The 24853-nt window shown below is 45.4% G+C and overlaps 1 protein-coding gene across 2 annotated transcripts in view; it reads left to right on the top strand.

Moving 5' to 3' along the window:
- The window catches only part of kirrel3a (kirre like nephrin family adhesion molecule 3a), a 242585-nt gene that overhangs the window by 142124 nt on the left and 75608 nt on the right, over positions 1–24853 (top strand). For both annotated transcript variants that reach the window (XM_041893694.2, XM_041893693.2), the window contains exons 2-3: positions 8521–8670; positions 18084–18233. In XM_041893694.2, the coding sequence (XP_041749628.1) occupies positions 8521–8670; positions 18084–18233 (300 nt within the window). The remainder of the gene's footprint in view (positions 1–8520; positions 8671–18083; positions 18234–24853) is intronic.

The following is a 24853-nucleotide window of genomic DNA, read 5'->3' as shown; positions in this document are numbered from 1 at the left end:
GGTGTATTTCCCTTATGCATACAGCACAGAGTAGAAATACTGCTAACGCATACAGTATGCTGTCTATGAATCAGATATTCATGAGTCCCAGGTCAACTGAACATTCAATGCACCTCAAAAGAGTGAATCTCAAATGTATTTCCTTGATTCCTTGATTCCTCACATCCTCTTCCCTCGCCTCTTCCTCAAAATGCATTGGAGAGGATCCTAGGTTTATCCTTCAGACGATCTTCTCCAATGTACTTTGAGAAGGAGGCAAGGAGAGATAATGAGAGAAAATGCAATTTATTAGTAGGAGAGGGGACAGAGGAGGAACGGAATGGCGTAGAAACCCAAGAGACAAACAAATAGATCCCCTTCTCAAGTCAATAGTGGTTTCACCCAGGGAACTTCCCAGTATCTTTTACTTTCAGGTCCTTTTTTACTACCTGACACTGACACCCTTTGCTTACCTGAAGATCATGTTGGCAGTGATTTTGCAAAGATATCAAGTCCTGTCTAAATATGTGAAAGGCTGCTACCTTTCCTGCATCAGCTAAACAAATATGCCCCTTAAGAGCACCAACAATGCCTCATGTAACACAATGTTGATTCCACTAATGGACTGAGAAAATGTTGGATTGTCTGGGGAGAAAGGCATCATGACTCATCAGCCTGATCGATATTCAACATGCCATCCATCTTGCAACTGTCTGGATCTGGACCATGGGATGACTGGTAGATAAATAATCGTATAGAAAATACTAAAATATTGTTCACTTGTGTGTTTTTACGTCAAGTAATAAGAACATATTACAACAGCTGTTCAGCAAGTGCACTTAATAACATAATATATAAGATAGAAATACAGGTTGCCATAGAAACTATAGATACAAAGGAGACATCTTATGAACTGTGACTGTCAAAATGGAGGCATAATAAGGAAGCCTGTAGACAAAGACAAGACTATGTTTGCGTCCCAACTGGCACCCTATTCCCCTACAGAGCCCTATGGGCCTTGTCAAAAGTAGTGCAGTATATAGAAAATAGGGTGCCATTTGGGACGTATAATCCTCTCTACCACGCTAATATAACACAGCAGTTCTTCTGTTTGCTGTGTCTGTTCTCTGTGGAGATTCATGTAATCAATGGTTGGATGATGTTTATGATAGGCACATCTCATAAAGCTGCAGCTTATTGAATTAAAATATGGAAATCGACCAAGTACGTCTCCAGAGTACGTCTCCAGAGTACGTCTCCAGAGTACGTCTCCAGAGTACGTCTCCAGAGAGAGCAGAAGAGAATATGTGCTTTCTGTCGTCTGCTTTCCCCTTTTCTTGGGTCAAATTAAAGGAAGTAAAGAGCCCAGGATTGTCCTGTTTAAAATGTTTGGACACAGTGTACCGGAGAGGTTCATATCGTAGAAACACAATTCAGCAACACTTTGAATATGTGTTATTTTCTTCAGTGAGACATTCGAGTTCCTGGAAATAAATGGTTTCAGCGCTACCCTCGTACAAAACGGTATAAAAGCCGGCTGTGTCCTGCATGTACCTTGTACCAAACCCTCCTCCGGAGCACCCTGTCTGAATATATTCACACCCTTTCAAGGGTGTTCTCTAAATGAGGTTAGCTGCTGTCAGCAATGTACCAGTCCGTACTTCAGTGTTGATTCCACTCATGTACACACACACACACACACACAAACACACACACACACACACACACACACACACGGGTGTGTAACTGTGTCTCTCTGACAGACACAGTGCTTGACATATACTGTGTACATTACAGTAGATAACCACTGTGTACTGTAGGATAATCTATAGCCGGACATATCTAATCATCTCTGCTGCCAGCGATAAAAAGACATTGCAGTCATTTGTTGCAATGAGGGTTGAGATGGGAATGAATGAGACCAAAGACAGATCGAGTTGAACAGCTGCATGGGATCATTTTGATTTGATGGTTGCTGTAATGCATTTGTGGTTAAAAAGGTAATTGTGATGTTAATAGAAATGCTCTCCTAATATCTGGTGTCATTGTTACTCTAAGCCTTACATCAACATAAATGAAGGCAATGAAAGTTGAGTGTGAATATTTCCATGTGAAAATGGGTCGGAGTATTTATGAATGTGGGATGATGTGGCCGAATGCCAGCACCATCTCCTGTGCGTTTTCTCACTACGCGAGCCAATCCCCATTAATTCAACCATCCATGGATGCTATCTAACTAACACACTGCATAGTCACCTGTGCAATTGTCCATAATAGGACAGCCTCAGTCTCAGCAGGACTTTCAACTGCTTGATCTGTTTTTCTTCATTGCATTCCTGTCCTTCATCTCTGGTTAGCCCGTTCAATGACTTGTTTGTTTATACCTCCACTAACAGCTACATTCCCTCTACCTCTCCTTGCCCCATTTAACAGAAATGTTTGGTAATTACCATTGTTTGTATTCTGTCTAGTTCTCTGGTGAACATAGCTCAGTTAAGTCAATAGTTAATTGCTACATCATTAGCACTTTATCTTTTGCTTTCCTGTAGTGGTGCATGGTCCGCGGACTTGCTTCCATCCATAGCTTCTGTATGCTTATTTTCATGGGGCTACTGTGGCTACATTAGCATTAGGATTCATTGTTGAAATCTAACAAATGTTTCATCAATCCAACGTCTACCCTGATGGTACCCCCTTGGAAGCAGCGCTGTTGCTCACCAGGCTACTGTGGCTCAGTTGATATCTGCTGGGGCCACCCATATGAAAATGTATGCATGCGCTACTGTACGTCGCTTTGGATAAGAGCATCTGCTTAAACCCCCTGAGGTCGATGTCTGCGCCCCTGCGAAAATCTAATTAGCATAATAAAACAATCCCCATAGAAATCTGTCAGTTTAAGCTAGAGATATCTGTTTTTTTGCATTGAATGCGTCTCAATCCATCGCATCCGCCTATGTAATACTTCTGCATCTGCGGTGAATGGTGTCACGATCGTCGGATACAGAGGACCAAGGCGCAGCGTGGAAGGTGAACATATTTATTAAATAATGATTACACGAATGTCACGCCCTGGCTCTGGGGACTCTAGTATGTTGAGCCAGGGTGTGAGTTTTCAGGTGTTTCTGTTGTAGTCTATTGTATTTCTATGTTGGCCAGAGTGGTTCCCAATCAGAGGCAACGAGTGTCAGCTGTTGCTGGTTGTCTCTGATTGGGAACCATATTTAGACAGGCTGTTTTCCCACAGTGGTTGTGGGATCTTGTTCCAGTGTGGGTTGTGTTAGACCGAGGACGTCACGTTATCGTTTGTTGTTTTTGTTCGTGTTGTTATCATTATTTAATAAATATGTTCACCGTTCACGCTGCGCCTTGCTCCTCCTCCTTCGACGATCGTGACAGAAGATCCCACCAAAACTGGACCAAGCAGCGTGTCCAGGAGCCATCGCCAGGGGAATCGTTAGCGGATCTCCGTGGCAACCTCGACTGGGTCAAGCCTAGTGAAGAGCAGAGAGGGTGGACTTGGGAGCAGTGGAGGAAGAGTCTCGACTGGGTCAAGCCAAATGAAGAGCAGAGTGGTTGGACTTTGGAGCAGTGGAGGAAGAGTCTGGCGAGAGATAGGGAGGCTTGGTCCACGGGGAGGAGAGACACCCAGAAATGTTTTAGGGGGGGGGCTCACGCCATGGACGACGGGGCAGCAGGAGGCCGCGATGGAGCGGTCCAGCGGGTTTGCAGAGGAGGCCGCCAGGTTAAGGGGGCCACTGGTCACAGAGGAGAGGGAAAGTGTAGAGGCACGGCGAGAGGTACTGGGGTGTGTTACCAGTCCGGTCCGGCCCGTTCCTGATCCCTGCGTAGGGCCAGTGGTGTGTGTCCCCAATACGGTCCGGCCTGTTCCTGTTCCTCGCATCGAGCCTGTGGTGCGTGTCGTCAGCCCGGCCCGGCCTGTTCCTGTTCCCCGCACCGAGCCTATGGTGTGCGTCGCCAGCCCGGCCCGGCCTGTTCCTGCTCCCCGCACCAAGCCTATGGTGCGCGTTGCCAGCCCGGCCCGGCCCGCTCCTGCTCCCCGCACCAAGTCAGTGGTGCGCTCGTCAGACCGGTCCGGCCCGTTCCTGCTCCCCGCACCAAGTCAGTGGTGCGCTTCGTCAGCCCGGTCCGGCCCGTTCCTGCTCCCCGCACCAAGCCTATGGTGCGCGTCGCCAGCCCGGCCCGGCCTGTTCCTGCTCCCCACACCAAGCCTATGGTGCGCGTCGCCAGCCCGGCCCGGCCCGCTCCTGCTCCCCGCACCAAGTCAGTGGTGCGCTCGTCACCGGTCCGGCCCGTTCCTGCTCCCGCACTAAGCCTATGGTGCGCGTCGCCAGCCGGCCCGGCCTGTTCCTGCTCCCGCACCAAGCCTATGGTGCGCCGTCAGCCGGTCCGGCCTGTTCCTGCTCCCGCACCAAGCCTATGGTGCGGCGTCGCCACCCGGCCCGGCCTGTTCCTGCTCCCTGCACCAGTCAGTGAGTGCGCTTCGTCAACCGGTCCGGCCCGCTCCTGCTCCCCACACCAAGCCAGTGGTGTGCGTCGTCAGTCGGCACAGCCCGTGCCTGTTCCACGGTGCCTGGTCCGGTACGGTCAGCTGCTCCACGCGAGCTAGAGCAATCCGCTCCACCAGTGTTCAGTCCAGCTCCGGCCAGCAGGGCCAGACCGGACCAGGGGTACTTTGGGGGGTTAGAGAGGGAGTGGGGATCATGCCCGGAGCCGGATCTGCCGCCAAGGCGGAGTGCCCACCCGGTCCCTCCCCTGTGGTGTTTGGTTGGCACGGTCGGAGTCCGCGCCTTTGGGGGGGGGTACTGTCACGCCCTGGCTCTGGGGACTCTAGTATGTTGAGCCAGGGTGTGAGTTTTCATGTGTTTCTGTTCTAGTCTATTGTATTTCTATGTTGGCCAGAGTGGTTCCCAATCAGAGGCAACGAGTGTCAGCTGTTGCTGGTTGTCTCTGATTGGGAACCATATTTAGAAAGGCTGTTTTCCCACAGTGGTTGTGGGATCTTGTTCCAGTGTGGGTTGTGTTAGACCGAGGACGTCACGTTATCGTTTGTTGTTTTTGTTAGTGTTGTTATCATTATTTAATAAATATGTTCACCGTTCACGCTGCGCCTTGGTCCTCCTCCTTCGACGATCGTGACAACGAACAAAAACAACAAATCGATACGTGACGTCCAAAGGTGCAAAACACAAATCTATACAGGAACAAGATCCCACAAACACTGTGGGAAAACTGGCTGCTTAAGTATGGTTCCCAATCAGAGACAACAAGCAACAGCTGATACACGTTGCCTGTGATTGAGAACCACACTGGCCAACATAGAACTACAAAGCTAGAACGAAAAACAAATGAAAACTCACACCCTGGCTCAACGTACTAGAGTCCCCAGAGCCAGGGCGTGACAGTACCCCCCCCCCAAAGGCGCGGACTCCGGCCGCGCCAACCAAACACCACAGGGGAGGGACCGGGTGGGCACTCCGCCTTGGCGGCGGATCCGGCTCGGGCATGATTCCCACTCCTCTCCAACCCCCCCAAAGTACCCCTGGTCCGGTCTGACCCTGCTGGCTGAAGCTGGACTGAACACCGGTGGAGCGGATTGCTCTAGCTCCGGCGTGGAGCAGCTGACCGGTGCAGGACCAGGCACCGGTGGAACAGGCACGGGCTGTGCCGGACCGACGACGCACACCACTGGCTTGGTGTGGGGAGCAGGAACAGGCCGAACCGGGCTGACGATGCACACCATAGGGCTTGGTGCGTGGAGCAGGAACAGGCCGGGCCGGCTGACGATGCGCACCATAGGCTTGGTGCGTGGAGCAGGAACAGGCCGGGCCGGGCTGACGACGCGCACCACAGGCTCGAGCGCGAGGAACAGGAACAGGCCGGACCGTATTGGGGACACACACCACTGGCCCTACGCAGGGATCAGGAACGGGCCGGACCGGACTGGTAACACACCCCAGTACCTCTCGCCGTGCCTCTACACTTTCCCTCTCCTCTGTGACCAGTGGCCCCCTTAACCTGGCGGCCTCCTCTGCAAACCCGCTGGACCGCTCTATCGCGGCCTCCTGCTGCCCAGTCGTCCACGGCGTGAGCCCCCCCCCCCTAAAAATCTTCTGGGGGTCTCTCCTCCCCGTGGGCCAGGCCCAGTCGAGGTTGATGTCCTTTAGCGATACCTCTGGCGCTGGCTCCTGGACACGCTGCTTGGTCCAGTGTTGGTGGGATCTTCTGTCACGGTTTCGGCCGAGGCTGCTTCTCCTCCTTGTTCGGGCAGGCTTCGGCGGTCGTCGTCTCCGGAGTACTAGCTGCCACCGTTCTATATTTCGATGTTCGTTTGGTTTGGTCTGTTTGTACACCTGTTCTTTGTTAGTGTTGATTATGTGCCCTATAAGTTCTCTTAGGTTTTGTCATGTGTTGTGTGTAATTGTTTCGTGTCAGCTAAGGCGTCAGTTTGTTTCTCTCGTTCTGTTTTTGTTTGAGAGAGTGTCCGCACTGTGTGCGCAGTTTGGGTTACGCACTGTTTCCTGTGTGCGTAATTGTTTCGCTTGCCCTCCGGCTGGGATTTTGCCGTGAGTCTTTTTGTATTGTTTGATCCTCACTAAAGACTGTTGAAGAGCCTCTGTTGTCCTGCGCTTGATTTCTGCACCACATCTACGCTCAGTCCTTGACAAATGGTGACAGAGCTAGAACGGTGTTTGTCAGACCATGAGACATTCCGAAAATTGGTCTTCTCACAAAATCGTCTGTAGCGTCTGAAAAAATATTATGACCCATCTATGGAAAGATGAGACTGTCACGAACACGACGACGTTCTCCGTTTTGACCCCCACAAGCATCTTGGGACTCGTCTGAAGTCGGTACAGCCAATCTGCTAACTTCTGTATGTGGCGTCCGAAATGTTTTGGCTACAGACTAATATGACAACTCTGTGTAAAGGAAGCCTATCGGCCTCACAAGACTCGTCTGAATGTCCCCCGGTAGCAGTCAAAACAATTAACGGAAGTACACAACATGACCAAAAGTATGTGGACACCTGCTCATCTAACATCTCATTCCAAAATCATGGGCATTAATATGGAGTTGGTCCCCCTTTGCTGCTATAACAGCCTCCACTCTTCTGGGAAGGCTTTCCACTAAATGTTGGAACATTGCTGCGGGGACTTGCTTCCATTCAGCCACAAGAGCATTAGTGAGGTCGGGCACTGATGTTGGGCAATTAGGCCTCGCTCGCAGTCGGCATTCCAATTCATCCCAAAGGTGTTCGATGGGGTTGAGGTCAGGGCTGTGCAGGCCAAACAAGTTCTTCCACACTGATCTCGACAAACTATTTCTGTATGGACCTCGCTGAATCAGGAAAGGGCCTTCCTCAAACTGTTGCCACAAAGTTGGAAACACAGTATCGTCTAGAATGTCATTGTATGCTGTAGCGTTAAGGTTTCCCTCACTAGAACTAAGGGGCCTAGCCTGAACCATGAAAACAGCCCCAGATCATTATTCCTCACTCACCAAACTTTACAGTTGGCACTATGCATTGGGGCAGGTAGCATTCTCCTGGCATCTGCCAAACCCAGATTCGTCCGTTGGACTGCCAGATGGTGAAGCGTGATTAATCACTCCAAAGAATGTGTTTCCACTGCTCCAGAGTCCAATGGAGGCGAGCTTTACAGTACACCACACCACACCACACCAGCCGACGCTTGGTATTGCGCATGGTGATCTTAGGCTTGTATGGAACCCCATTTTGTGAAGCTCCGGACAAACAGTTATTGTGCTGACATTGGTTCCAGAGGCAGTTTGGAACTCAGTAGTGAGTTTTGCAAATGAGGACAGATGACTTTTACGCACTACACGCTTCAGCACTCGGCGGTTCCGTTCTGTGAGCTTGTGTGGCCTACCACTTTGCGGCTGAGCTGTTGTTGCTCCTAGACGTTTCCACTTCACAATAACAGCACTTACAGTTGACCGGGGCAGCTCTAGCAGGGCAGAAATTTGACGAACAGAGTTGTTGGAAAGGTGTCATCCTATGACGGTGCCACGTTGAAAGTCACTGAGCTCTTCAGTAAGCCCATTCTACTGTCTCCATATACTTTTGTATATATATATTGTATATATGGAGACTGTTTAGTGACAAAAATAATCCTGATCTTTCTTATATCGCTCAGATATAAGATAGACACTTCAGAACAAACTTCCTTTAGATTTTTGTTGGGGCGGACTATCTGTTATTCCATGTAGTGAATCGGTTATTCAATGCATTTGTATGGGCTAATAGCAGTAAGTCCAAATGTTTCATCAAATATTTTTTATATATTTTTTCTTTTTACTTCAAAATTCTAAATCAAATAGCAAAATGATCCTTGGTATGACCTTCTTAAAACAATTCCATATAGCTTAGTAGACAGGACTTAGACTCTTATGGGTTAATGGCATATATCACTAAATGTGAATGTACAAAATCAAATGATATGGAAGCTGTTTATCAGAAGTTTGACTATTTTTACATTATACCCTTTTTCTCTGTTTCAGGGGCCAGTGCGGTGTTTACCCAGCAGCCCACAGACCTGGTGGTGGTGGCGGGTCAGCCAGTGACCCTGCCCTGCTCCATCCCTGGGTACCACGGCATGGTGCTCTGGCTCCGAGACGGCATGGCCCTGGGAGTCAACAGGGACCTCTCAGGTAGGAATTCTTCTTATTCTGGTATAACTTTACTTAGAATGGTGATAATGTAGCATTCATGAAGCTTTCGGAAACCCTTTATATCTATGTCTCTTGCACTGGCTCTATGCACACTCACTGGACTCTACCCACACACTCATACATACTACACTGACACTCCAACACACACACACATACACACACACACACACACACACACACACACACACACACACACATGCATATTGACGCCACACACACACACACACACACACTCACACATAGACACACTTTCACACTCTTTCACACTCTTCACATACGCTGCTGCTACTCTGTTTATTATCTATCCTGGTACTTAAGTAAAAACACTTGAAAGTACTACTTAAGTAGTTTTCTGGGGTATCTGTATTTTATTTTACTATTTATATTTTTCACTACTTTTACATCACTACATTCAAATCAAATCAAATCAAATTTTATTGGTCACATAACTTCCTAAAGAAAACGATGTACTTTTTACTCCATTCTTGTTCCCTGACACCCAAAAGTACTTGTTACATTTTCAATGCTTAGCAGGACAGGAAAATTGACTAATTCACACACTTATCAAGAGAACATCCCTGGTCATCCCTACTGCCTCTGATCTGTTTTTTCAAAATGATTGACGAGAAAAGTATCGTCCAAGCCATCTCACTGCATATTTATATGCCATGTGTTGAAAAATGCAGACAGACGGATTAGAAGTTAATTTGCATTGTAATACTTCTGACAGCCTCTATTTCTAACTCCACCCATAACTTTTGGACTTTATAACATTCCCAGAAGGCATGGATTATTATAACCTAATGAAAAATGAACCTGTAAGCCATTCATTTTTTTGTTGACCAAATTTGACACTCTCATTGACCTCCATACCAAAACTCCTTGCTTGGTGGGTGAAACAACGAAATAACACCACCTGCTGGAGGGAGACACATGTTCCGCCGAGTTGGGCCTCTTCCTTCCGCTTCCTCTCTGCACATACAAATAAATAAAAACATTTATTTGACCTTTTTGTTCACTATTTAGTGATGGATATTGTACGTTTGCACATAAAAAATAAGAAAATAAGAAATATAAGAAGCCAGGAAGTGACATCACACTGTCCTCTCACCTCTCTTTTGTTGTCATGTTTTTAAAAGTTTATAATGTGCAAAGTGCAATGTAAGTCTAAAAAATTATTGAAAAAGATCCATGCGCGCTCTCTTCATCAAAAAGGTAGCTGTCACTCGTCACATCAGGACAAATGTCAGAGCGATGCAACGGAGCAATGGAGTATTTAATTAGAGTTTGATCATTAATTCAAAGAGCCACTTCACGTGGCACAGGAGTCACAAACACTGATTGTGTAATTGCTGTTTTTCCAAACTCTCACAAGTGTTTCAAATGTATTTCATGGTGCGGCTTAATCAGAACCCTCTTCTGAATTATTAAGCAAAGACAAATTAGGGGGTTTACATGATTTTTGCAGACATTGGAGATTGGGCCCAATCACAAACGTAAAATTGTCATAAGTGCAAGTGATATGGTAAATGGCCAATATTACACGAGTTTCATCTGTAGGATCCACACTCAAAATGTATTCTCAAAGTTATTTTATGCTATTTTATTCATTTAGAGGCAACGAGCAAAAACAAATGGTTCGGCTGTTATGCCATTTTCAATGTGTGTCGATTACTGCTTGAGTACCATCACGTTACTACCATAATTATTTTCTTTGTTGTTTCCACAATTCTCCTACTCCTCTGCATTAGCCATCTTACGACACTGCAGTTGTCGAGTGAGAGGTATTTGAAAATTAACACTACAGCCAGAAAAGCAGTTTCTTAATCTCCCAGAATATAGTAAGCTCAACTAACCCTACACACCTGCACTCCAAACTGCATCTGGGTTAAAGAAAATCAAAATTTGAAAGTTGCAGCAATTTATGGCAGCATCTGCTGCTCCGCCAGATGGTTAAATTGCGTTTTGCTCATTTCCAAAGCGTCAGTGTCTGCTGCCCCAATCTTTCCTTGGGCTGTTTTGAAGACTGTACCGTCGCTCTGATGGCTGCCAGAGGAAATTATTTCCCACAATCAGTGTTGTATGGCGTGTTGTTTGGATAGGTAGAGTCAAATACTGGATAAATCAGCATCAATAACCCACCTTACAAACTATTTTACCCAATCAATGTCTTTGAGGAGACGTGGCACACGGCACACTTGACTAGATAAACAATTTGAATAAAATGTTGAATAACATCATTAGAGAGTACAGAAAATGTACCTGGGGTTACAATATGGCAATGGACTACAGTTTGCGTACCATGCCATGTCATCAGATTTGTTTTCTTCTTCTACAAATCTTGCCATGCCAATCTGTTACATTGTCTTCCCCTGAAGACATTGTCTGCTTTTGCCTCAGTCCCCTGTTTTATTTCGTCATGGACGGCGTTTCCATAATTGGGCCTGGGAGAACAATCCTTTCCCATTATGTCCAAACAATCCCACTTCAGGTCCTTTTAGTAGCATCCTGGGACCCATCACCTGTGTCACTGAAGTGCACTGTAATGACCGGGTCCCAGGGGCCTCCCGGTGCTTAACCAAAAATCACTATCAGCTCAGAGAAGAGAAAGAGAGAGCTAGAGAGAGAGAGAGAGAGAGAGAGAGAGAGAGAGAGAGAGAGAAAAGAGAGAACAGCTGTCTGTCTGTGTGTGTGTGCCTGCCATGGGGATAAATGCCACTTCTTTATGGCGGATCAATGATAGGGGGGTCTAGTGTGAACTGGAAAGGCTCTCTCCCAGCCGTGTGAACTGTGGAAAGTGTTTGCTTTTAGAGACGACAGGGAAATTAGACCTCTTAGTCAACACAACAGCTATGAGAAGGAGGCAGCAAGGCTACATACTGACACCGCACTATTGTCCTATTGGCTATCATAACTATCATCAGGAGCTAAAAGAATGGCTTGAACACTAAAGGATAATGGCACTTAAAGCTAAACATAATTAGTAGGACAGATTATGGCCATGAAGAGGTGTGGTAAATCAAAGGCCAAAGTCAATGAGGGAAAATTTGATTGTTAAATGATAATGCAGAGCAATGAAACAGTTTTCGAAAAAAGCTGCGGGAGGGATTTGACTGTCAATGGCATCGACAGCACCCTAGCCTCTTGCTTGCTCTCCCCGTGTGAATTGGACTCTTCCTTTTTCTACTTTTTTAATTGGAGCAAGGGAGTGCTTGCTTTGCATGTGGCCTTCACCTTCTCTCCTGTGTTCCCTTTGATCTGGCCCTACTCAGGGTGTGTCCTAAATAGCACCCTATTTCCTTTATAGTGCACTACGTTTGACCAGGGCCAATAGGGCTCTGGTCAAAACGAATTCACTATTTAGGGAATAGGGTGCCATTTGGGACGCAGTCAGACAGTGGTCATTTCCGTTTTCTCCCATTGATGTGTCAGTTAGGTGCCCGCTCTCCTCCATACTGAAATACATCATTGTCCGCCCGAACCCTCTCCTCTCAAAGCCCCGGCATTGATCTAAGTCGAGACTGACTAATCTTAATGGATCCATCGCCTTTATAGAGGTTATACCTGGGGCTATTATACATTGTTTGCCTTAATTCACATGCTTTTGTCGTCAGCTATTCATTCCCACTTTGCTTGGGGTCGTTTTGTCTGACACTTGATCTCAGGTCTTAATGGTTTTCCGGGATTGAATTTATTCTGTGTCTCCTCTCTCTCTCTCCAACACCACGAGGGGAAAAATTGGTTTCCTCAGGGATCTTATGTACAGTATATTAGTATTCACAGAAGAATCAAATCCCCTCACAGAAATATAAATGACTACAAAGTCACATCAAATCAAAGGTTATTTGTCGCGTACACAGATCAGAAGATGTTAAAGCAGGTGCAGCAAAATGCTTTTGTTCCTAGCTCCAGCAGTTCAGTAAATGTCTAACAGTACAATACTAATACACGAATAATCCCAAGGAAAAAAGAAAAGGACAAAAAGAAGAAGAAACAAGAGATTAAGAAATATCAGAACGAGTCCAGTTTATAAATACGTGGTGTGTAAAGACAGTGTGGACAATATACATGTATAAGTAGGAAAAAGGTATGTACAGCAGTAGTTATTTAGGATGAGCTATATATACATTATACTGTATATACAAAAGTATGTGGACACCCCTTCAAATTTGTGGATTCGGGTATTTCAGCCACACCCGTTGCTGACAGGTGTATAAAATCGAACACACAACCATGCAATCTCCATAGCCAAACATTGGCAGTAGAATGGTCTTACTGAAGAGCTCAGTGACTTTCAACGTGGCACTGTCATAGGATGCCAACTTTCCAACAAGTCAGTTCATCAAATTTATGCCCAGCTAGAGCTGCCCCGGTCAACTGTAAGTGCTGTTATTGTGAAGTGGAAACGTCTAGGAGCAGCAATGGCTCAGCCGTAGGCCACACAAGCTCACAGAACGAGACCGCCGAGTGCTGAAGCGCATAGTGCATAAACATTTCTGTCCTCGGTTGCAACACTCACTACAGAGTTCCAAACTGCCTCTGGAAGCAAAGTCAGCACAAGAACTGTTCGTCGGGAGCTTCATGAAATGGGTTTCCATGGCCGAGCAGCCGCACACAAGCCTAAGATCACCATACGCAATGCCAAGCATCGGCTGGAGTGGTGTAAAGCTCGCCGCCATTGGACTCTGGAGCAGTGGAAACGCGTTCTCTGGAGTGATGAATTACTCTTCACCTTCTGGCAGTCCGACGGACGAATCTGGTTTGGCGGATACCAGGAGAACGCTACCTGCCCCAGTTTGAGGAAGGCCCTTTCCTGTTTCAGCATGACAATGCCCCCGTGCACAAAGCGAAGTCCATACATAAATAGTTTGTTGAGATTGGTGTGGAAGAACCTGACTGGCCTACACAGAGCCCTGACCTCAACCCCATTGAACACCTTTGGGATGAATTCTAGCGCCGACTGCGAGCCACCCCTAATCGCCCAACCTCACTAATGCTCTTGTGGCTGAATGGAAGCAAGTCCCTGCAACTATGTTCCAACAACTAGTGGAAAGCCTTCCCAGAAGAGTGGAGGCTGTTATAGCAGCAAAGGGGGGACCAACTCCATATTAATGCCAATGATTTTGGAATGAGATGTTGGAAGAGCAGGTGTCCACATACTTTTGGTCATGTACTGTATATATATTATATATATACTGTATATATAGGATGAGGGGATGAGGTAGGGTTTAGAAAGGTTTTGTACCTTAATGTAAAGTGTAACCCACATGCTTCGTGAGAGGGTCAAGTAAAATGACCGTTTCTTGCATTTAATCAATTTCCTATGAGGAAAAACTTCTTCAAAATGTGGTTTAATGTTGTTATGCATCTTATTAACAGAGGTTGGCACAATGTTCAAGTCCCCTTAGTGAATGTATTGAGAATGACCAACCAGCATTAACCTACAAAATCATTAATGCCATTAACCATGAAATAGGCAATGATATACTAATTCTCTGGTCAAATGCAAGACATATAGTACATGAATGCATAAGTCTATGTGTATACAGTAAGCCTACTAGGGCCTATACGTAGGCGTCTGGCATATTATGCTGTTTGTATCAGCAGTGGTGTGGGAGTTAGTCTCTCCTAGTCAGCTCACTTAAGACTCCCCTACACTATGGCTCAGTACTTAAGTCTCCCCTACACTATGGCTCAGTAAAATGCTTCTATGATGATTTAGGTTTGTCATTGATCCCTTGGCAGTAGAATAAACAGCAGTATTTTTGAGAAAATCAATGGCCATTAATGTTATTTACTTTGCCCATTCGGGTTGAACGCTGCTCCCCCCTCCCCCCACCTGCCCAGTTCAGTCTCCTGACCTCTTAAAGCCTCTCAGTATACTCCTCCCTCCTTCCCTTCATTCACCAGACCGTGAATTTGTTTCCCTCCTCAGTCAAAACCTAGCCATGTATCAGTCCTGGAAAATAAAATCTTGCAGCTTGACTTTCAAAGGTGTTGTTTTTGTTGTGTTTTCTGAGAGAGCTTTCTACATTTTCTTTCTATACCTGCTGATGTTTTACCTCTCTGTTGTTTCTGTTCTTCATCCATCAGCCCTCCTTTGACAGCTCAAATGAGCCTTGTCAGTTTTGTGGATTTGTTCTTTCGAAACGGAAACTCCTGTTTGCGGTTCAATCGTTTGAATCCATCACCTGAGTATCAACACACAGAATTCCCATATAAATAAATAATAATTGCAGTTAGTGTATCACCTCTAACATTGTGTTGTTTTTGTTATGTAACACGGCCATACATAACAATAGGAATCCCCACAACATCATAAATATAGACTACAGACTCATTACAGGCTAAAAGAGGCCATATGCTATTTACTTTGCCCATTTGGGTTGAACGCTGCTCACCACTGGTCAATAAAGAAGTGGTCAGATGACGCAGATGCTAAGCTACAGGACTGTTTTGCTAGCACAGACTGGAATATGTTCTGGGATTCTTCCAATGGCATTGAGGAGTACACCACATCAGTCACTGGCTTCATCAATAAGTGCATCGATGACCTCATACCCACAGCGACCGTAGGTACATACCCCAACCAGAAGCCATGGATTACAGGCAACATCCGCACTGAGCTAAAGGGTAGAGCTGCCGCTTTCAAGGAGCGGGACTCTAACCCGGACGCTTATAAGATATCCCGCTATGCCCTCAGACGAACCATCAAACAGGCAAAGTGTCAATACAAGACTAAGATTGAATCGTACTACACCGGCTCCGACGCTCGTCGGATGTGGCAGGGCTTGCAAACTATCACAGACTACAAAGGGAAGCACGCGAGCTGCCCAGTGACACAAGCCTACCAGATGAGCTAAATTACTTCTATGCTCGCTTCGAGGCAAGCAACACTGAAGCATGCATGAGAGCATCAGCTGTTCCGGATGACTGTGTGATCACGCTCTCCGTAGCCGATGTGAGTAAGACCTTTAAACAGGTCAACATTCACAAGGCCGCAGGGCCAGACGGATTACCAGGACGTGTACTCCGACCATGCGCTGACCAACTGGCAAGTTTCTTCACTGATATTTTCAACATGTGCCTGACTGAGTCTGTAATACCAACATGTTTCAAGCAGACCACCATAGTCCCTGTGCCCAAGAACACTAAGGTAACCTGCCTAAATTACACTCATGTCTGTAGCCATGAAGTGCTTTGAAAGGCTGGTCATGGCTCACATCAACACCATTATCCCAGATACCCTAGACCCACTCCAATTTGCATACCGCCCCAACAGATCCACAGATGATGCAATCTCTATTGCACTCCACACCTTTCCCACCTGTACAAAAGGAACACCTATGTGAGAATGCTATTCATTGACTACAGCTCAGCGTTCAACACCATAGTGCCCTCATAGCTCATCACTAAGCTAAGGACCCTGGGACTAAACACCTCCTTCTGCAACTGGATCCTGGACTTCCTGACGGGCCGCCCCCAGGTGGTAAGGGTAGGTAACAACACATCTGCCATGCTGATACTCAACACGGGGGCCCCTCAGGGGTGCGAGCTCAGTCCCCTCCTGTACTCCCTGTTCACCCATGACTGCATGGCCAGGCACGACTCCAACACCATCATTAAGTTTGCCAACGACACAACAGTGTTAGGCCTGATCACCGACAACGATGAGAAAGCCTATAGGGAGGAGGTCAGAGACCTGGCTGTGTGGTGCCAGGATAACAACCTCTCCTTCAACGTGATCAAGACAAAGGAGATGATTGTGCACTACAGGAAAAAGAGGACCGAGCACGCCCCCATTCTCATCGACAGGGCTGTAGTGGAGCAGGTTGAGAGCTTCAAGTTCATTGGTGTCCACATCACCAACAAACTATCATGGTCCAAACACACCAAGAAAGTCGTGAAGAAGGCACCACAAGGCCTATTCCCCCTCAGGAGACTGAAAAGATTTGGCATGGGTCCTCAGATCCTCAAAAAGTTATACAGGTGCACCATCGAGAGCATCCTGACTGGTTGCATCACTGCCTGGTATGGCAACTGCTCGGCCTCCGACCGCAAGGCACTACAGAGGGTAGTGTGTACGGCCCAGTACATCACTGGGGCCAAGCTTCCTGCCATCCAGGACCTCTATACTAGTCGGTGTCAGAGGAAGGCCCTAAAAATTGTCAAAGACTCCAGCCACCCTAGTCATTGACTGTTCTCTCTGCTACCACATGGCAAGCGGTACCGGAGCGCCAAGTTTAGGTCCAAAAGGCTTCTTAACAGCTTCTACCCTCAAGCCATAAGACTCCTGAACAGCTAATCAAATGGCTACCCGGACTATTTGCATTTCCCCCCCCTCTTTTACGCTGCTGCTATTCTCTGTTTCTTATCTATGCATAGTCACTTTAACTCTACCTACATGTACATATTAGCTCAAATACCTCCACCAACCTGTGCCCCCGCACGTTGACTCTGTACCGGTACCCCCTGTATATAGCCTCGCTACTGTTATTTTACTGCTGCTCTATTTTTTGTTATCTATTTTTACTTAACACTTATTTTTCTTAAAACTGCATTAATGGTTAAGGGCTTGTATGTAAGCCTTTCACTGTAAGGTCTACACTTGTTGTATTCGGCGCATGTGACGAATACAATTTGATTAGAACTTTTAATTTTGATATTGTTTTCAATTCAGTGGATCTGATACAAAATGTTTGTGTTCTAAAAACAATATCCGATCTGTTTAGGGTGATATTATTTCCTAATAAAATGGTCTATTAGATATTAAATTTCGCTCATTTGTTTTTCAACTGTGTTATAGTAGCTATTTCGGCAGGCACTGGACTCGACACAATTGGCAATGGGAGAATTGAATCCCCTCGACTGCTGACAGCTGCTCAATTTATGTGCGGGAGGCCAGATACATTTTTTTATTTGAGAAAGGAAAAAAAAGAAAGTCCACTGTTCTTCTCTCCTCCTCCAAGGCTAACTGTATATGGGCAGAGAAAGTAATTAGCTACTGTACGTGCATCTTTTACCGCGCTAAACATGTATAATCTTATAAGGAGTGGAAAGCAACAATAGTGTGTGTTTGTGTGTGCGTGTGTGCGTGCGCGTGTTTATGTTCTCCATTATAATTCTGCGTGTTCTCATGAAAGGAATAACAATCTCACATCTGAAAAAACAATTGTTGCTTTAATTGTGTTTCTTTAAACTAGAGGGCATTGCAATCCATAGCCCTGTATAATTGGAAAACCTAGCGTGTGGACATACATAATGAAGGGGTCTTTGTGTGTGTGTGTGTGTGTGTGTGTGTGTGTGTGTGTGTGTGTGTGTGTGTGTGTGTGTGTGTGTGTGTGTGTGTGTGTGTGTGTGCGGGAGTAACAATGTGTGTTCTTGTGTTCCAGGCTACCCACGCTATGACATCGTGGGAGACCACAGCAAGGGTGAATACCACCTCTTGATTCAGAGAACCGAAATGCAGGATGACGCCTTCTTCGAATGCCAGGCCATCCAGGCAGCTATCAGAACACGCCCCGCCCGACTAACTGTGCTCGGTAAGGATCAGCTACAATACTATTAGGTTACATTCAAGATCACTAAATCATTGTGTATGTCTGCAAGGTCCAGGTAAATGGGAAGGCGTATCAGAGTGAGTGAGTGTTGAGAGAACTTCCTGTTCAAGGCCACATAACACATTCAACTTGCAAAACGGCAGGTAGGAAAAGTAGTAGATCTGAGGAACCTGAGGAGTTGACATTTTAGAGGACTTAGGCTACTTCCCAAATGGCACCTATTCCCTATATAGTGCACTACTTTTGACCAGAGCCCCTTGACCAGGGCGACAGGTAGCCTAGCGGTTAGAGAGGCGAGCCAGCAGCCAGTTCGAATCCAGGATCCAACGGGAAAAATATGGCGGGAAGTGAGCTGGCAACCGGAGAAATGCTGGTATCAAATCCTAGATGCCATTAACTGCCGTTGTACCCTTGAGCAAGGCACTTAACCCCCTACAGCAACGGCGCCCAGTGGGGCAGCCCCCCGCACCTCTCCAAAAACATGTATGTGTGTCTTTCGGAGGGGTTGGGTTAAAAGTGGAAGTCAAATTTCGGTTGGACTTGGTGTACAATTGACCAATAAAGTGATCTTAATCTTAATCTTAATGGTGCCTGGTTAAATGTGCACTATATAGGGAATAGAGTACCATTTCGAATGCACACTTAAAGTGAGCGAGAGGAAGGGATGGAGGGAAGAAAATACTGTAATATTGAAATAGCTCAGTAATCATTTGAAAGGCGGAGGGAACGGAATATGAATCGGCTAGAGATCAATCATGGATGCATCCTCAAATCAGGCTTAATTAGGTGATGCCAAATCCCCCCAATCTGTTTTCCATCAGCCATCATTTGGGCTGGGATCGATGGAACCCTCCGATGCAAACCCTTTGGGGCCTTGGGCAGAGGCAAGGAAGGAACACCGAAATTAGCATTATCGATTCATCCTCCCTTGTTTAAAGCATGATATATTCCAGAGGTATTAGTTCATTATTCCCTCCCTTAGTGGATGAATTTTTTCCCACTAATTTAAAGTTGGTTACTTAGTGGGGAGGATGAAGCGGCCGGTCAAATGCGGGGAGAGGGGAGAGTTAAGATGTTGGCGATTCGGCTCCATTAAAATTATGAATTATAGATAAGGGCACCATATTTTTATTGTGTGTGGGGGGGGGAGAGACAAATCATCCTCCTCCCCAGGGCCTAGCCATTAGCCTGACACTTAATCCCAGACAAATCGGCATCGATTTGGAAAAAAGCCACCAGTGGGACCGGTGAGTGAGGTAATGAATGTATGGATGCTGTCACGGTCAATCCCCACATGTCACTTCCCCTAGGTGGAGACGGTTGGAGACTCAGCGGCAGCAAACCACCGCCCTCACTCCAACGCCTGACAGCCTGGCCTTGTTGTGCTCTCATAACCAGAGTGGATGCCTGCCAATACACCGACTGGCTCCTCCTCACAAGCATCTGTTTATGTCAGGGATTGTTTTGATTTTTTGGGACTGCAGATTTGTTGCTTTGTGTGATGTTGAGGATCGGTGCTAGACATACTTTGGGATTCCTCTTTGGACCCTGTTCGTTGAACATAGCTTCCATAGTTGAAATATTTCTGTTTATACATTGCAATACCCTCCCAACACAACGTCCCAAAAGTGCAAAATTGTTCAGTGTTCATGCACTCCATAGGTAATCCATTACACAAGTTGTAGCTGCTGCATTAGACAAGGCAGTGCCATTTCCGTAATAGCCTGACCTTACTTTCCTCCCTCATAAGGAAAGCATTCTATTTGCCGACATACAATAATATCCCAACACACTGCATCCTGCCTGGGCCTGAACTACAGATAAACCCAGGGCCTGTCATTAACACCGACTCCACACAATTTTGCTGGGATGAAAATGCCCTCCACCTGGGACATTTGAACTTTGAACCCCATCTGAGAGTGGCAGGGTAATCCAAGTGGCCTTGGGGCGGCGGCTCTGTTGAATAAGGCATGAGATAGTGCAGGTACAAGATCCAAAGGGGCCCTTGAGGCTAATTAGATCCCTAGAAATCCCCCCCAGCCATGCAGGGGAGCCACCGCCGGCTTTCACCGGGCTAAAGGGGGATAGCACGGCACTAGCAGAGGTCAGGGCTGCTTTAAATGGGCTTTGGAGATAACCGCAGGTATTAATCTCAGACATGCATGACTGCCAATAGAGCAACAACATGGCAGGAGAGTTGCCTCAATCAGTTGATGTCTTCTGTTGACAAAGATGCTTTCTGAGCATGATACGTGAAATGTGCCCTGCAAAATGTGTTAGGCCCAATGAACAACATTTTCCAAAATGTGTTAGGCTAGGTCCATATCTAATAGCTGAGACGAGATGGTTTCATGGAGTTTTAGATAATTCGTTTGCTTAATCTGAACAGTCTAGTTTTAGAACATCTCGTGTCGGCTGCTAGAGTTTCCAAGATTCAACAATTCAAATCTTAGCAAAAGACTTGAGATGAGACTGGTCAGTTTGGCCAACCAGAGAACAGTGCTCTGACGTTCTGTGTTTGCCAAGCTGCTTGCTAGCTTGCTGATATGTCTCTGTAAAGTCACAGAGTATGTATGACCTGTCTTTGGTGTGCCAGTGGCTGCATGTATTTCATGTCACTCGATTGCTACAACAACTTGCTACAAAAAGTACAACTTGTTACAAAGTTTCAACACGTCATTGAAAAGTATAAAGTGTCACCATGGAAACTGATCATAATTTTGATCTGAATGCCCAGTTGTTAGTCAGTTGTTCTACAACACAAAATTCTAAAACGGTCTAGTTTTGTCTCATGTCGGCTCTCCTAATATCAGCTGCTAGATCTTAACCGGCCTTTCGATAACACAAGATAATGATTGAAATACGTTTTTGTACAGCCTCTGTATTATGACCTGGAGTGCAAGTGTCTGCTCAGTTTCTTTTAACGTGTTGTTTACTGCAATTCCTATAAACCATTGCAGCTATCTACATTATATTGAGGGATGCGGAAAAATCTCACATGGGCAATATTTGGAAATGCTATAATTATCCATCATATTTGTGTAGTTATTTACTCTAATTGATGTGTGTGATTTGTCAGTTGAATAAATTTAACAGAGCACATCTTTGAGTTTTTCCAAAGTGGCTGTTGAATAACTCTGCAAAAAGGTTTAATGCTTTGGACAAACTGTAGCCTACATTAGCTCTACCACAGCTAACAGATTACCTTTCTTACCGTCCTTGAATGACCTTACTTCATTGCATGCTAACTCGGTCAATCGCTTTTAACCCTGTGATACCCAAGCATTTTTCTAATGTGTTCTTGCAAGACTTACGAAAATACCTTTAGCTCTGGCTCAGAAGCGAACTGTAAGCTTCAATTCACATGCGCCATGTTTGAAAACAACCTGCCCCTGTGGCTGAAAGTGAATTACAAGTTCAGATCAACCTTGATGTGCCGTGAAAGTAGCTAAATAAAACATTGAGGTAACCCTTCCCTGAAAAGTCTACACACACATCTAGACTCTATACGTCCCCGTGAATCTCCGGCTACCTCCGGGCTGATTAACCAGTGCTTTTTGGAGCAAAAATGATTTCCCCTCCCCTCAGCAGCTTAGTGGTTATTACTGTCACTTTTGTTATGGATTAGCCTTTATGCCTACTGAGGGTAATCACCTTCTGTACCGGCAATAAAAGATCAATCAAACTGAGGAGAAACAGCACACACCGCCTCATCTACAAGGCTGCCTCTCGCCTGCAGCCATAGAGCCATTGCACATTGGCGAACTCTTCCACCCCACAGTGGCTGTTTTTTTTTGTCACTGTAGTATCCTTGCTATGGTGATTGATGCCTTCTCTTACACAGCGAGCTGATATTTGTATCCCTCATCTCAACATCCTCCCATCCTACCAATCTGCCTCTTATTTAATGTCAAAGCCGGCAGTGGTCCAGGCTAGATAAACGATCACTAGATTGGGTAGGGCACTGGGTTGTTCTGTGTGTTAAAGAATGATCTATAAGTGGAACTTTTCAATGTAGAGCCTGTTGATATATGGCCTACAGTCATATATTGATGCTAGAAAAATTACTAATTTTAGCTCGAATTGGTTGAGCTACGAAACATTAATTAATTAAGTATTGTGTTTATTTTGAATAATGTATTTGTATTATTTGGTACTGGACACTCTGTTTATTATTTATTGCCTTGATCTGGTTCTGTATTTGATGGATAATTTGCAAGCAATAAGCATCTGGGGCACAGGAGGCTGCTGATGTGTTTGATACCATTTCACTTATTCTGCTCCAGCCATTACCACGAGCCTGTCCTCCCCAGTTAAGGTACCACCAACCTCCTGTGGTCTGGGGATACAGCATCTATTGATTTGAGAGCTAGAGCTTGTATTGATTAGGCCATTCAGGTTAGTGTTATTGGCATGGGGTCATTGACATTCACCTCTATTCACTTTCTTGAAGTTTTCATCCAATACAAAAGACGGATGATTCTAAGATGATTTCTTATATTAAGGTAACACCTAACAACAGCCTCTATGTGGGACAATTTCATTTTGAGCAATCTTTTGTTCTCCAAACGGATTGAAATAGGTATGATACAAATGGGAGCTGTCTTATAAACAAGCCTGAATAAAGCTCATCTAATTTGTCTTGAGCCCTAGAGTGATTACAGCATCAGGACCAAAATAAATGAAGATGTAAATTAAATTAATGGAAACGCCGTTAGGAGATCATTTGTATTTTCAGCTTGCCTCCTCCTTTGCCATTTTTCATCCTTTTGTACTGTCACGGTGGATTGAGAACACTAGACAGTGGGGAGAAAAGTGCAGCTCATCCAAGCAGAATGTTAACACTCCCACCTCTCGCTTCCTCCTCTTTTTCTCCTCTCTGTTGAGCTGTGGTGGTTTGAGGGATTGTGGGCCACTGGGCCATGTCTGTTGGGTGTTTCGGAGCATGGCGGGATTCTAGGGAGGTGTCCATCATTGCCTAATGACGTGCCAGCCGGGGCATGTCTGTCTCAGTGCACCACTCAGCCCACGGCACTCAGAGAGGAGCCAGGCTCTATGTGGGGAAGGATCTGGTCACACCTCACATGGAGAGTCTTATTCATTTTCTATTACACTTTAATAAGTAGGAAATAACACCTTAATAAGGAATTAATGGTGTTATAATGGCCTTATTCATTGTCTACTACACTTTAATAAGGAGTATATGACAGCTGAATATCATAGAGGAGCCAGTCTTTGTAGGGAATGGATCTGATCACACTTCATATGAAAGGCCTTATTCATTGGCTGTCAAATCAAATCAAAGTTTCTTGGTCACATACACAAATTTACAGGTGTTATGACAGGTGCAGCGAAATGCTTATGTTACTAGCTCCAGCAGTTCAGTAGAATGTCTCGCAAATACAATACAAATACACAAATAATGTAAAAAGTCTAAACAAGAAATCAAGAAATAAAAATCCAAGTATTTGTGAGAATCCAGAATGTAAATATGTGGTCTGTATAGACAGTATATCATTTGGAAAAGAAAATGGTGTGTACAGTATTAAATATATTAGGAGGAGCTATGTGGAGAATACAGTATATACATACAAAATGAATAAACAACAGTATACAAACACAATATGAGGTGACCAGCGTTCAATTACTCTATACACATGGGGCATTAGTCTCAAGGTGCCGGGCTGAGTACCGGGCAGGTAGCCGGCTACTGATGGCTGTTCAACAGTCTGATGGCCTGGTGATAGAAGCTGTTGCGCAGTATCTCAGTTCCGGCTCTGATTCACCTGTTACATGTTATTTAGTTGTGCACAACACCTTAATATGGAATTATTGTGTTTTCAAGCAGCCACAGACTATGTATTTTGTAAGACTATGTTTAAATCACTCCACATGAGACCAACCTTATCTTAACCTTATCTTTTAATCTTTGTCAGGATACTGACATTGTGCCTGCTGTGTCATTCCACCTCAAAAAGCACAAGAAAGATGATTTCTGAAATTGTTTCTGTAGTTAAAATCAGATACGATTAGCATTCCTGAAACATTATTTTGTTGAAATATAATTTGATAAATTAAGCAAATTAATTGCACCCAAATTGGCCATTGTAATTTATAGGATTCAGATCATATTCAATAAATATAGTACCCAACATCCGATTTGGACCAAACTTCTTCCTACTAATGAGTAAGACATGAAGGAATCCAAAACAATTGCCAAAAGTCACTCACGGACCCCCCATACCCAATGCCAATCCCACCCCAACAACCAGTATACAGTATCACTTCTCTATATTTGACAAGTAGTATTAAGCTGTGGCTTGTAGTATTGCTTCTCCATACTATGTAATGTATTCCCTGTGAATCTGGAGATTACCCCCTCCCCCACACCCCCGGTACATTCACACTAAAGTAGTGTGAAAGTACCAGGTTTTGACCACTAGATGTCCTGCTATACCCCCACACTCTTTTATCCATTTTGCTGGTCTTTTGTGTTTATTAAATAGATCACAACATTTCCTTTGCAACTTTCGGTAGAAAAGCAATAGTTTGGGCTCATTATGAAAATTAATTGTGTGGTCATCCTCACAAATCAAGCCAGT

Source organism: Coregonus clupeaformis, chromosome 13, assembly GCF_020615455.1.
Source record: "Coregonus clupeaformis isolate EN_2021a chromosome 13, ASM2061545v1, whole genome shotgun sequence".
NCBI classification, from domain to species: domain Eukaryota; kingdom Metazoa; phylum Chordata; class Actinopteri; order Salmoniformes; family Salmonidae; genus Coregonus; species Coregonus clupeaformis.
The sequence above is the reverse complement of the archived record's forward strand: the minus strand, read 5'-3'. Positions and strand labels throughout refer to the sequence as shown.